Here is a 12,753-nt window from a genome sequence, read left to right as displayed (position 1 = left end):
TAATTAATTTGCCCATTTTGGCAATCACTGATGGAGTTATATACCATCTATAAAACATTTTGTATCAATTTTATCTCAGACTGTGGCTTGGTGTAAATTTTATTGATTTTCCCCCTCTATAGTTCTTCCCAATGTCCCACAGCTACCACTTCTTTAAAATTTGCAATAATTTTATCTTTTTTTTTGTTCTGCTCTATGTTGTATTTCAATAACAAGATGTAATACGGCCTCATAACTGATCTTGATTTTACGCAAGTGTTTCAAATTCAAGTCACCCCTCTGTTTCTGAGACCATGCTTTAGTTTTCCAGCTATTTACAAATGCATTAACCACAGCAGATTCCTACCTTTGTTAAGCAAACAGAAGAAAAATGTCCTGATACTAACAGCTGTTCAAAAATGAATTCTTTGGAACTGTTGAAGTTTCCTTTACTAGAGGTTTTATAGAGAAACAGGGTGGAGACATCAGCAATAGGTAAATAATAGATTCCCACTCTAATCAAAAGGTTCGAATTCATCACCTACCAAATCTCTTCCAACCCTAATGTTTGCATAATTTTAGGAAGTTTAGAATCCCACGTTTGCAAATAGTCTCCCATGTTGTTGAGAAGCTCCACCAAAGTAACTTCTAACTTTATCTACAAAATAAGGCCAGGGTGAGGAAAAACTTTCATCCTGCTTTTGGAGACTGTATTGTACTTGTACTAAATTCTACCAATGGCCACCAGAGGGCAGGCCGGCTCCCCGGTTTCTCTCCATCCTTCCCAGCCCCCTTGCTCCTGCCTCTCTCGCCCACCCCCCGCCCTCCGCTCAGCTGAGCTTTGACAGTTCAGTGCTGCACCAGCAACCTCCAAATGCTGGGTTTTGTAGCAGACACGTTTCCGCCACCGAGCAGGAATCTTCCGGGAGCCACTCATCCCACGCCGTGGGCAGCCAAACGGAGGTGGTGGCTGCAGAGGAGAGAGAGGGACGGCCCGTGTGGAAACTGCTTGCCAGGCGCACCAGAAAGTTCGTGCCAAGGAAAAGTGGTGCAGTGGAGTGATGGGGCACCCCGAATCGCGGAAGCTTTCCTGGGGAGCACTGGTGCTGCTCTGGCTTCTGCAGGAAGAGGCAGTGGGATCGTCACTCCCGGAAAGGAAAGGAGCAGGTACCATCCGCACCTTCCATGGGGCGAGTGCGCAAAGAATGAACGAGGAACGGGCGGAGGGTTGGAGGTGCCTGTTGTCCAGCGAACCTGAGGAAGGGCAGCTCCGAGAAGTACCCATTCAAAATTGGGGTATGAGATGAAGAGAAAAGGAAGCAGCAAGGAGGGACAGGTAAAGACAGGTGTGCATACAGGGATCAAGTGTGAGCCAGCCCAAAGAACAATGGGAATAAAGTGCAGAATGGTGTGTAAAATACACATGTAACTCTGCTGGGGCACCAAGTGTATAAAAATTAAGTGGTATTTTCATAGAAAAGCACAGATACCTGTCAAATGGCAACATTATATATATATATGGATCTCTGTGTGCACCAGTGTACTGGTCCATAAAACCCTCCAGTCACTTACAAATGCAAGGAAGACTATTGAAAAAGAATGATTCATTGTGGCAATGCAAATGCACAAACGTCTGGTGAATGTGGACAATTGTGGGTGACAATTTATATAGTCACTGTTTACGTTTGTTAGTATGGAATTAACCCAACTTTCTGGGTTCATATGAACCAGAAGTAATATTTGAACTATATCACAAACCAGCCAGTCAATTTCTGACATAATATTGGGTGAATTGAGTTATTGTGCTTATGGTTTGTGTTTATGTTTGTGTATATATGAAAATATATATCATATTACACACCCAAATGCACGCACTGAGCGTACATCCAAACACGTGTTCCTTTGTGAACTTAGTTCATCAAACTGTAGTTATACACTTCATATAATCTGCTCTCTAGATCACAGGTTTGTGAGAAACTGGTTCCACGTATTTAACAGAGTTGCTGATTTTGTATAATGCTAATTGGCTCGCAAAATCACTGATCTACTTTCCCAGTTGTTGTGTTGTGTCTCATTTTTAAACAAGGCTCCCACATGAAATGCAATGAATCCAAGCAGAGATGAACTGGGTAGAGAGATGATCATATGGGTGAGCTCATGCATAGAAACTGAGGGCCTTCTCCTATCTTACTTCCAAGTTATTGAATCCATTCCATTTTGTCTCCAATCTCTTAAGTTTTTAGGAAAGAAGCCATACGTACCATTTTGGCTAGTTATTTCTGTATATTTGTTTGTTTGTATCAATTTTATATGCCAATTATCTCACAGTGCAAGGTGACATTAAGTTGCTATATATTTCAGTTTAATTTTATTATAATCTGTCATTTGCCTTGAGCAAACTTTGGGTTTATGCACATGATAACAATTAGGAAAATAATTAAATTCAATGGCTTTAAAACTGAACTGTGGATGATAAGAAAGCATACAATTGGATGCGATCTTGAAGGCCATGTAATCCAAACTCCAGCCCAGTGAAGGAAATTCATAGATAGAATATTCTTAAAAGATGGCTACTGAGCCTATGTTTGAAAACCTCTAGCGAGGGAGAACCAATTACTTCTTCCTTTTAGGTCACTGCATCCCTTCATGAATTTCTCTTACTGTCAAAAAGTTTTGTGCAAAGTACAAGCCCTTCCTTCTACTTAAGCCTTGGAAACATATCCTGTCTCTTGTTCTTATCTACAGTTCATAAGTTTCACTAGGTACTTGACTCAACTGTGCTTGTTTTCATTTTTCTAATCCAAGATCATCCTTTCCCCACCCAAAAGTGCATGAATGCTAAAGGTACAGAATATGATGTCTCTGGAAAAGGAATGGATGTTTTGGCAAAATAAAATTGTTAGGTCAGCTACAGAATTCCTCTGAATCAGTCTTTTATTAACTTGGTGTACTCCAGATGTGTTGGCTAGGAATTTTGGGAACTCAACACATCTGGAGGCAGCTGATATGAATATCAGTTGCAGAAGACAGGGAGAAACAATTGTTTTAGAAAAGTATCAAGCAACCCACAGCCATTTCAACATTGCTAAACTACTGTTCCAGAATCCCTCATAGTTGGCTGTGCTTTGTAGGAATATTGGGAATTGTCATTGGGCAGTACCAGGAGTGCCACAAGTTGCCTACTGTTGGTTCAGACCTTAAGAATAGGGTTATGTTGTAAGTTTTCACTGACAGGGAAACCTTATCTTCAGTGTGTATAAGCAATAAGACTAAAACGCTATAAAATATTTTGCACTATATTGATAAGAATCAAATTGATATATATGATATAAGAATGTCTGTTGAAGGACATCTGTCATGAATAATGAGCTTTATTTTTTTATGTACTAAGTCAAGGTGGTTGAACAGCTATATTGAGTATCCTAAAATTTTAGAATTTGAAAAAACTTTGGAGATTATCTGAATCCCCTTCTTACTTAATAGAGACTTTAAAAGACAAGATGAAATTCCAGCAGAGGTGGAAAACCAGATCTTGCCCAAGGGCAGAGTGATCACCAGGCTTCCTTCTGAAAGCTAGATGATTTTATTGACCAAACCTCACCCTTTGTCTTTCATTCAGATGTTGTTATGGAGAAGCTGTAAGGGGAGGGGGCACTTTCAAGCCAATGCAAAGAAGTAGACTTAACCCATCCTTTACTTTCCTGAAGGACTGAGTATTTGGTTCCTGAACATCCTTGGGAACAGTGTCTCCTATGAGCTTCTGTCTAGAATTAACACTGCCTATCTCGTGCCTTTAACAAAGGGATGATGGGGCAGAGATTGCTTGGGGGAAAACAGCTACTGCCCAGAAGAAGGAATGCTCTGGGGGAAGCACTTTGGGAAAGGAACTTACATGGGCCTCACAATGGTATTGGGATGAGAACGGCAAATTGAAACACTTGGGCAGATTTGGGCCATCCTGAATTATATAGTTTACCTATACTTATAACTATATAGTTGACAGATGCAGCCTGTTCTCTTCATATATTTCCCAAAAATAAGAGCCTATTACGTTTGATCCCATGATCAAACCGCTTTTACTATTAGGAAGTAGTCTGTCTATGTGTTGCTAAATTTGCTTTGTTTGTATTTTCATCTCTTAATTGTCTTGAATGGAGATGGATGATTGACCGCCAGGTCATAAGAGGCAGAAGGACTGTTGCCAGAGGGGGGGCCACGTCTCTCTCTCGGGCGCCATTTTGTGGGTCCACGTCGTCTGGCTTCTTTCCTTCTCTCCGGGCCTCCTCGGGATGGGCGGGCCCGGTGCAGCCGGGCGTGGAGGTGTTCGTGGGCGGCGTGCCCAGGGGGGCATCGCGGGTGGAGCTGCGTGACCTCTTCGAGGCGGCCGTGCCGGGCATGGTGGTGAAGGTGGCCCTCATGAAGAGTTCGCCTTCATCCACCTGCGCGACGAGGCGGCGGCCGAGCGCGCCATCCAGAAGCTCAACGGGCACCTCCTGCACTGCCACCGCGGGGTCGTGGAGTTCTCCCGCCCGAGGCCCACCCACACCATCAAGACCTTTGTGGGCAACGTCTTGGCCGCCTGCACCAGCGGCGAGCTGCGCGTCCTCTTCCAGGAGTTCGGGCCCGTCATCGAGTGCTACATCGTGAAAGGAGTGGGAGAGGCGAGCTTGTGGCCTAGAAATCTACTCTGTACATGCTCAGAGGTGTTGTTACGTTCTCCATTCCCGGCTGCGATCCCAGCAATTGAAACCAACTCAGCTTTAAGGAGCCCCAGTTTGACTAGCCGTCCCGCCGTGGCTGGGTTGACTTTACACAATTGTTGGATGTCCGGAGAAGCCATTGATGAACTGCACGAGAGGTACTTGGAGAAGTTGACCCAGCTCTTTGAGGAGCATAAGGCCAAGTACGGTCTGCCCTAAGACAAGTACCTAATTTATTTATTTATTTATTTATGAGACTTATATACCGCTTTAAGTGCAAGCACTCTCTAAGCAGTGTACACCAGTAAGCAATGTATATATATATTTACATTGCCCCCAACAATCTGGGTCCTCATTTTACCTACCCCGGAAGGATGGAAGGCTGAGTCAACCTTGAGCCGGTGAGATTTGAACCGCTGACCTGCTGAACACAGTCAGTCAGCTAAAGTGGCCTGCAGTACTGCACTCTAACTGCTGCGTCACCTAGCTGGCCACATTGGACCAGCCTGGGACACAGAGGGGCAATATTATTTTTTTTAGAGAATGTTTGTTGTGGGTGTGTGTATGCATGTAGATGAATGGTGGCCCTGTTATGTATAAATTTTATTATTGTATTTAGGGCGTATGAATGTGAATATTTTTATCTTTATGTATATAAATTGAGTGTGAATGTGTATTGAGTGTTTGGGGTATGAGAATGGTGGAGTCAGGGGCGGAGCCTGGTACCCCCTCTGCTGAGTGCAATAGCAAAAGTAGGGGGGGGCAAGACTTACCCTTGGGCTTGGTCTGTATGGAAAGCTAGTCCGGTCAGGAAGGGAGAAGGCTGGTGAGGGTGGGGGTACTCCGGGGAGGGGAGAAGGTTGGAGCATCCCGGTTATGACTGGGATGGGCAGATATGGCAGGAGCCGAGGGGCAGGCCATCTTTGGGGAATGAGGACTCGTTATGTTAGAGCGATTCCTTGTTCTGGCCCCTCAAAAGGCTCATCCTGTAGTACTGGTGACAGGGGAGTACAGGGCCCTAATTGTAGGCTGCTGTTGCTTAATGCCAGATCCGTTGTCAGCAAAGCCCCCCTTGTCCATGATTTAATATTGGACAGCGGGGCGGACCAGGCATGTATAACCAAAACCTGGCTGGGCCCTTAGGGGGGTGTTTCCCTCTCGGAGATGTGCCGGACGGGTTTGTGGTGCTTCATCAGCCTCGACATCAGGGCAGGGGTGGGGGAGTGGCAGTCATCACTCGGAAGTCCTTGAGTCCTCGTGGGATTCCTGCCCCGGAGGTTGTTGGGTGTGAGTCCCTCCTATTGAAGTTGGGTTCACGGGTTCAGTTGGGCTTGCTGCTGACGTACCTACCTCCCAGCTGCGTTGCAACAGCCCTGCCTGCGTTGCTGGAGTCAGTAGCTCGGTTGGCGGTGGAGTTCCCCAGACTTATAGTACTGGGGGACTTTAACCTACCATCACTCGGCGATCGCTCAGAGGCGGCACAGGAGTTCATGGCTTCCATCGCAACCATGGATCTGACCCAGGTAATTCAGGATCCGACTCATAGGGGTGGTCACACACTCGACCTTGTGATTCTCTCGGGGCAGTGGAGACATGATCTGGAATTAAGGGGAATAGAGATCTCACCCTTGTCATGGACAGGTCATTTCCTATTGAGGCTGGACTTCAGAGCATCACTCCCCCATTGCAGGGAGAGGGAGCCGACTAGGTGGTTCCGCCCCAGGCGCCTAATGGAACCCAAAGGTTCCAGGAGGAGCTTGGGGAAATACCTGACTCCCTTGTCCACAACTCGTCCGGGTCCCTGGTTGCGGCCTGGAATGAGGCGGCGTCCAGGGCCCTGGATCGAATTGCGCCTTTGTGACCTCTCTGTGGTGGTGGTCCCCGGAGGGCGCCTTGGTTTACTGAGGAGCTGCGGGAGATGAAGCGCCACAAGAGATGTCTAGAGCGACGTTGGAGGGCCAGTAACTCTGAATCTGACCGATCACTATTAAGAGCCTATCTTAGGACTTATTTAGTGGCAATAAGGGCGGCAAAGCGTGTTCACTTTTCCACACTTATTGCATCCGCAGAATCTCGCCCGGCCGCCTTGTTTAGGGTGACCCGCTCCCTTCTTAAAGTGGAGGAGGCGGAGGAACCCTTGCAGGGGAGAGCTGAGGAGTTTGTTCAGTTTCTTTCGGACAAAATCGCTCAGATTCAGAGAGACCTGGACTCCGACTGGGCAGTGCCAGCCAAGTTGCCAGAGGCTGGTCTTAGTCATGTTATCTGGAGCGAGTTTGAGCCTGTGACCCCTGATGAAGTGGACAAGGCCGTGAGGGCAATGAATGCCGCCACCTGTTTATTGAACCCGTGCCCCTCCTGGCTGGTTTCTGTCAGTAGGGAGGTGACACGAGGCTGGCTCCAGGCGATAATCAATGCCTCCTTGATGGAGGGGTCTTTCCCGAAACCTTTAAAGGAAGCGGTGGTGAGGCCCCTCCTCAAGAAGCCTTCCCTGGACCCAGCTGTTTTGAAGAACTTTCGTCCCGTCTCCAACCTCCCCTTTGTGGGGAAGGTTGTAGAGAAGGTGGTGGCGTCCCAACTCTTGCGATCCTTGGATGAAACTAATTATCTGGACCCTTTTCCATTTGGTTTCAGGCCCGGCTACAGCACTGAGACTGCTTTGGTCGCACTGACCGATGACCTCTGGCGAGCCCAGGATAGGGATTATTCCTCTATCCTGGTGCTTCTTGACCTCTCAGTGGCTTTCGATACCATCGACCATGGTATCCTTCTGCGTCGTCTCGGAGGGGTGAGGGTGGGCGGCACCGTATTGCGGTGGTTGTCCTCCTACCTCTCTGACAGGTCGCAGTCGGTGTTGGCGGGCGGAGAGAGACTGACTCCTAGGCGCCTCGATCATGGGGTGCCTCAGGGCTTGGTCCTGTCCCCCCTCCTTTTTAACATCTACATGAAACCTCTGGGTGAGATCATTCGGCGACACGGGGTGAGGTATCATCAGTACGCGGATGATACCCAATTATATATCTCCACCCCGTGTCCTTTCAGTGAAGCAGTCGATGTGATGTGCCGGTGCCTGGAAGATGTGAGGGTCTGGATGGGGGTGAACAGGCTTAGACTCAACCCTGACAAGACCAAGTGGCTCTGGGTCTTGCCTCCCAAAGGCCAACTGGATGGTCCATCTTTAGTCCTGGGGGGGGCAAATTTACCTCCCTCAGTGCAGGCACGCAACTTGGGTGTCCTCCTGGACTCACAGCTAAATTTGGAACAACATCTATCGGCTGTGGCCAGGGGGACCTTTGCACAGGTTCGCCTAGTGCACCAGTTGCGGCCTTATTTGGACCGGGAGGCTTTACTCACAGTCACTCATGCCCTTGTCACCTCAAGACTGGATTACTGTAACGCGCTCTACATGGGGCTACCCTTGAAGGGCATTCGGAGGCTGCAGTTGGTTCAGAATGCAGCCGCAGAGCGATTGTGGGCGTGCCAAGGTACGCCCACGTGTCTCCTATCCTCCGCGAGCTGCACTGGCTTCCTGTGGGTCTCCGGACGCAATTCAAGGTGTTGGTTATCACCTTTAAAGCCCTTCGTGGCATAGGGCCAGGTTACTTACAGGACCGCATTCTGCCGCACAGTTCGCAGAGACCGGTGAGGTCCCATAGATTGGGCCTCCTTCAGGTCCGGTCGGCCAGACAATGTCGGCTGGCAGGCCCTCGGGGAAGGGCCTTTTCTGTGGTGGCTCCGACCTGGTGGAATCAACTTCCCCCCGAGGTTCGAACTACTCCCACCCTGCCGGCCTTTAAGAAAGCTGTTAAAACTCTCCTGTTCCGGCAGGCCTGGGGCTGATGTCCCCGGGGGGGGGGCGGGATATGATCGGACTCGCGGTATGACTGTATTATTTTATTGTTTTATGATTGTTTTAACTCTGTACGCCACCCTGAGTCCTTTGGGATTGGGCGGCATATAAATAAAATTAAATACAAATACAAATACAAATGATGTATTGAAAAGCTTTCATTTATGTATTTATTTATAAGACTTATATACCGCTTTAAGTGCAAGCACTCTCTAAGCGGTGTACACCAATAAGAAATGTATATATATATTTACATTGCCCCCAACAATCTGGGTCCTCAGTTTACCTACCCCGGAAGGATGGAAGGCTGAGTCAACCTTGAGCCGGTGAGATTTGAACCGCTGACCTGCTGAACACAGTCAGCTAAAGTGGCCTGCAGTACTGCACTCTAACTGCTGCGCCACCTCGGCTCATTAGAGCTCTAGGTGACAGTTGACAAGTATCTTCCCACTTTCTCTTCTAGGCCTGTCCAGTTGAAATTCTGGCCTCATTTTGTCCATCTATTTCTTCATTTCATTTAAATGGAAACTGTAAAGATTTTAGAATATTTTGTGTAAATCATCATGGCGTGAATCCCCCTTGAAGGAATTGGAACAAATAAGATTGGCATGTAATATTTGACTGAAGAATTAGCCAGGTGGTATATTCTTGCAAGAATGTATTCTACCTGTGGCAGATAATCATAAAAAACATAAAACTCAAATCAGATACATATAGAATATAACCACCAGAATGGCATATGATATGATAAGGCTCAATTCTTGTCTAAGAGACCCAGTTATGCATTATCCAAAATTTAATTTGTAGGTTTAACAATATGGTTATGATATAATACATAAGATGATATTCCCCCTCAAGCAACAGAAATTTAGAGAATGATGTTTTGGATTTTGGATGTCTTGATGTTTTGAGGTAGAAATTTCTGTTCATCCATAATATCTTATAAACATAGTCTATCTATAGAGGCAGACATTTTTAAAATTAACTTCTGGGTCCATTGTTCAAAAATATCCTTCAATAAGTTTAGTGTTAAACACTGTGTTTCATTAAATGTTTTCCTTGTAATCTTTAGTTCTTTCTAATTCCCTCTGGGCTTCAATTTTTGGAATCTTATTGTTTTGTTTTCAACACAACAGTAACATTCCCATATGAAAAGAATTTTTTATAATTCAATTTAAAATTTTATGTCAAATTTATCTGTACTTTTAGTCCATTTGTAATTTTCTAAAATCAAAGTTTTAACCTTTTGTTCTTTATTAAAAAATAAGTTCTTAAATTTGTACTTCTTTCACTGAAGATTGAAGGAAACTCACTGGTGCTATACAATGTTTTCTAGTAATGGGGAAAAAATTAATATTATCATTTCCAAAAATGATAAGAAAAAGAAATATGTAAACTAACGTCCTTTCAAAGTTGTTGATCGTTGTTTGAACAAAATGATTATTCCCTCATCTCCTATAGCAAAGAGTCTCCTTGTGAGGAGCAGCTGTCTGGAGTGCTTATAGGTGATCTCAAATCCTCTACTTGTCCAGAGAGGAATTATCAAAAAGCTGGCTCAGTCACTACTTCTTCATTTCACCTCTTCACCAAGTCCGCTTTTTATGGAGTTATCTTCAGTCTTCTATCTCTTCCGTAGAAGTCCAGATTTCTGTAGTCTAAACTGATGCTGCCTTCTACATTAGTAGGAGCAATTTTGATTGTTATGAAAATAAAAACATTTGTGCAATCTTGAAATTTTTGGAAAAAGATTAATCTAGAAATAGGATATATGTGACTTCCTTAAGACCTCATCAAATGAGCCAGCAGTGTGCTGCAGCTGCCAAAAAGGCCAACACAGTGCTAGGCTGCATTAACAGAGGGATAGAATCAAGATCACATGAAGTATTAATACCACTCTACAATGCCTTGGTAAGGCCACACTTGGAATACTGCATCCAATTTTGGTCACCACGATGTAAAAAAGATGTTGAGACTCTAGAAAGAGTACAGAGAAGAGCAACAAAGATGATTAGGGGACTGGAGACTAAAACATAAAAAGAATGGTTGCTGGAACTGGGTATGTCTGGTGTAATGAAAAGAAGGACTAGGGGGGACATGATAGCAATGTTCCAATATCTCAGGGGCTACCACAAAGAAGAGGGAGTCAAGCTATTCTCCAAAGTGCCTGAAGGCAGGACAAGAAGCAATGGGTGGAAACTAATCAAGGAGAGAAGCAACCTAGAACTAAGGAAAACTTCCTGACAGTGAGAACAATTAATCAGTGGAACAGCCTGCCTCCAGAAGCAGTAAATGCTCCAACACTGGAAGTTTTTAAGAAGAGACTGGACAGCCATTTGTCCGAAATGTTGTAGGGTTTCCTGCCTGAGCAGGGGTTGGACTAGATGACCTCCAAGGTCCCTTCCAACTTTACTACTGCTATTTTATTATCCCATGACAGTAAATTTACTAAAAAGCACTTCTCTTTTGATGGTCCCAAATCTCCCTGCACTTAATTTCATTGACCTCTCCCCCCAACATTTTAATAATATTAACAATGGAAAATTTCTATCCATGTTTTCTATGGCATGCATATGTAATATACCTAGACTAGACATACCCTTAGTTGATGATTTTTCTAAGCTACAAAGCTTCTAAAAGCTGTGCCCTATATGAGCATATTCTATTTCCCAAAATTGGTAGGGTTTTTTAGTCCTTTTTCTAGCTGGCATTTGATTTCTTTTCAAATCAATTGTAATGCAGCCCCATACAAGAGAGACATTTTTCCTGTGCTATAAAGTTGTTTTCAACTACATCATTGATGAACTACAGTATATTAAAGCAAGTCTACAGCAAAAGCTATGTTGAAAGAACAGAGGAAGAAAGCATTATTTTAAAATCAGAACATGGAGTCAAGTTCAATGTGTCTCATCCATGGGCTGAGGATGATACAAAGGCTACATCATGAGAATATGGCTCAAAAGAGTTACAGAACATATTTATGCTGTAGTGGGGGGGTGTCAGGATGAGCCTAGACAACATTTCTTCTGTATCTGGTTGTGCTACAAGCCTGCCCTGACAATTTCTTTCTCCTCTCTGTGACATAGCCCCCATCTTCTCCATAGGGTATGTCTAGTTTAATGAAAAGAAGGGGTAACATGATAGCAGTGTTTCAATATCTAAGATGTTGCCACAAAGAAGAGAGGGTCAACCTATTCTCCAAGGCACCTGAAAGCAGGACAAGAAACAATGGATGGAAACTAATCAAGGGGAGACGCAACCTAGAACTAAGGAAAAATTTCCCACCAGAACAATTAATCAGTGGAATGACTTGCTTCCAGAAGTTGTGGGTGCTCCAACAATGGAAGTTTTTAAGAAGAGATTGGACAGTCATTTGTCAGAAAGGTATAGGTCTCCTATTTGAGCAGGGGGTTGGACTAAAAGACCTCCAAGATCCCTTCCAACTCTGTTATTCTGTTATTCTCTTTAACCGAAGGCGAATACCATATTTAACAGCAATGGACTTAAATTAATAAACTCAGAAAGCCCAATTTTCTACATGTGTTGTGGAGTCTTTTTGTCTTTAATACCAGTAACACTTTTTACTAATTTCCCCAGAAGAGATGCTAAAATAAGTTAGTTTATGATTTCCTCCTTTCCACCGCATCACTTCTTTTTTTAAAACTGGAGTTACATTGGCCAAAATATACAAGTCCTCAGGAACGGATATGAGCCAGCAGTGTGCTGCAACTGCCAAAAAAGCCAACACAGTACTAGGCTGCATTAACAGAGGGATAGAATCAAGATCACGTGAAGTGTTAATACCACTTTACAATGCCTTGGTAAGGCCACACTTGGAATACTGCATCCAGTTTTGGTCACCACGATGTAAAAAAGATATTTAGACTTTAGAAAGAGTACCAAGAAGAGCAATACAGATGATTAGGGGACTGGAGGCTAAAACATATAAGGAATGGTTGCTGTAACTGGGTATGTCTAGTTTAATGAAGAGAAGGATGGGGGGGGGGGTTATGATAGCAGTGTTCCAATATCTCAGGGGTTGGAACAAAGAGGAGGGAGTCAAGCTATTCTCCAAAGTGCCTGAAGGCAGGACAAGAAGCAACGGATGGAAACTAATTAAAGAGAGAAGCAATCTAGAACTAAGGAAAAATTTTCTGACAATTAGAACAATTAATCAGTGGAACAACCTGCCTCCAGAAGTTGTGAATGCTTCAACATGGAAGTTTTTAA

At 44.6% G+C, this 12,753-nt stretch overlaps 1 protein-coding gene across 2 annotated transcripts in view; it reads left to right on the top strand.

Annotated features, from left to right (window-relative positions):
• Positions 1 to 852: 852 nt before the first annotated feature.
• PLXDC1 (plexin domain containing 1) overlaps positions 853 to 12,753 on the top strand; it is an 85,113-nt gene continuing 73,212 nt past the window's right edge. For both annotated transcript variants that reach the window (XM_039355876.1, XM_039355875.1), the window contains exon 1: positions 853 to 1,146. In XM_039355876.1, coding sequence (XP_039211810.1) covers positions 1,041 to 1,146 — 106 coding nt within the window. In that variant the 5' untranslated portion in view covers positions 853 to 1,040. The remainder of the gene's footprint in view (positions 1,147 to 12,753) is intronic.

Source organism: Crotalus tigris, unplaced genomic scaffold, assembly GCF_016545835.1.
Source record: "Crotalus tigris isolate CLP2741 ecotype Arizona unplaced genomic scaffold, ASM1654583v1 scf7180000018762.419966263:882430, whole genome shotgun sequence".
Taxonomy (NCBI): Eukaryota; Metazoa; Chordata; class Lepidosauria; order Squamata; family Viperidae; genus Crotalus; species Crotalus tigris.
This window is presented reverse-complemented; position numbering and strand designations above follow the sequence as displayed.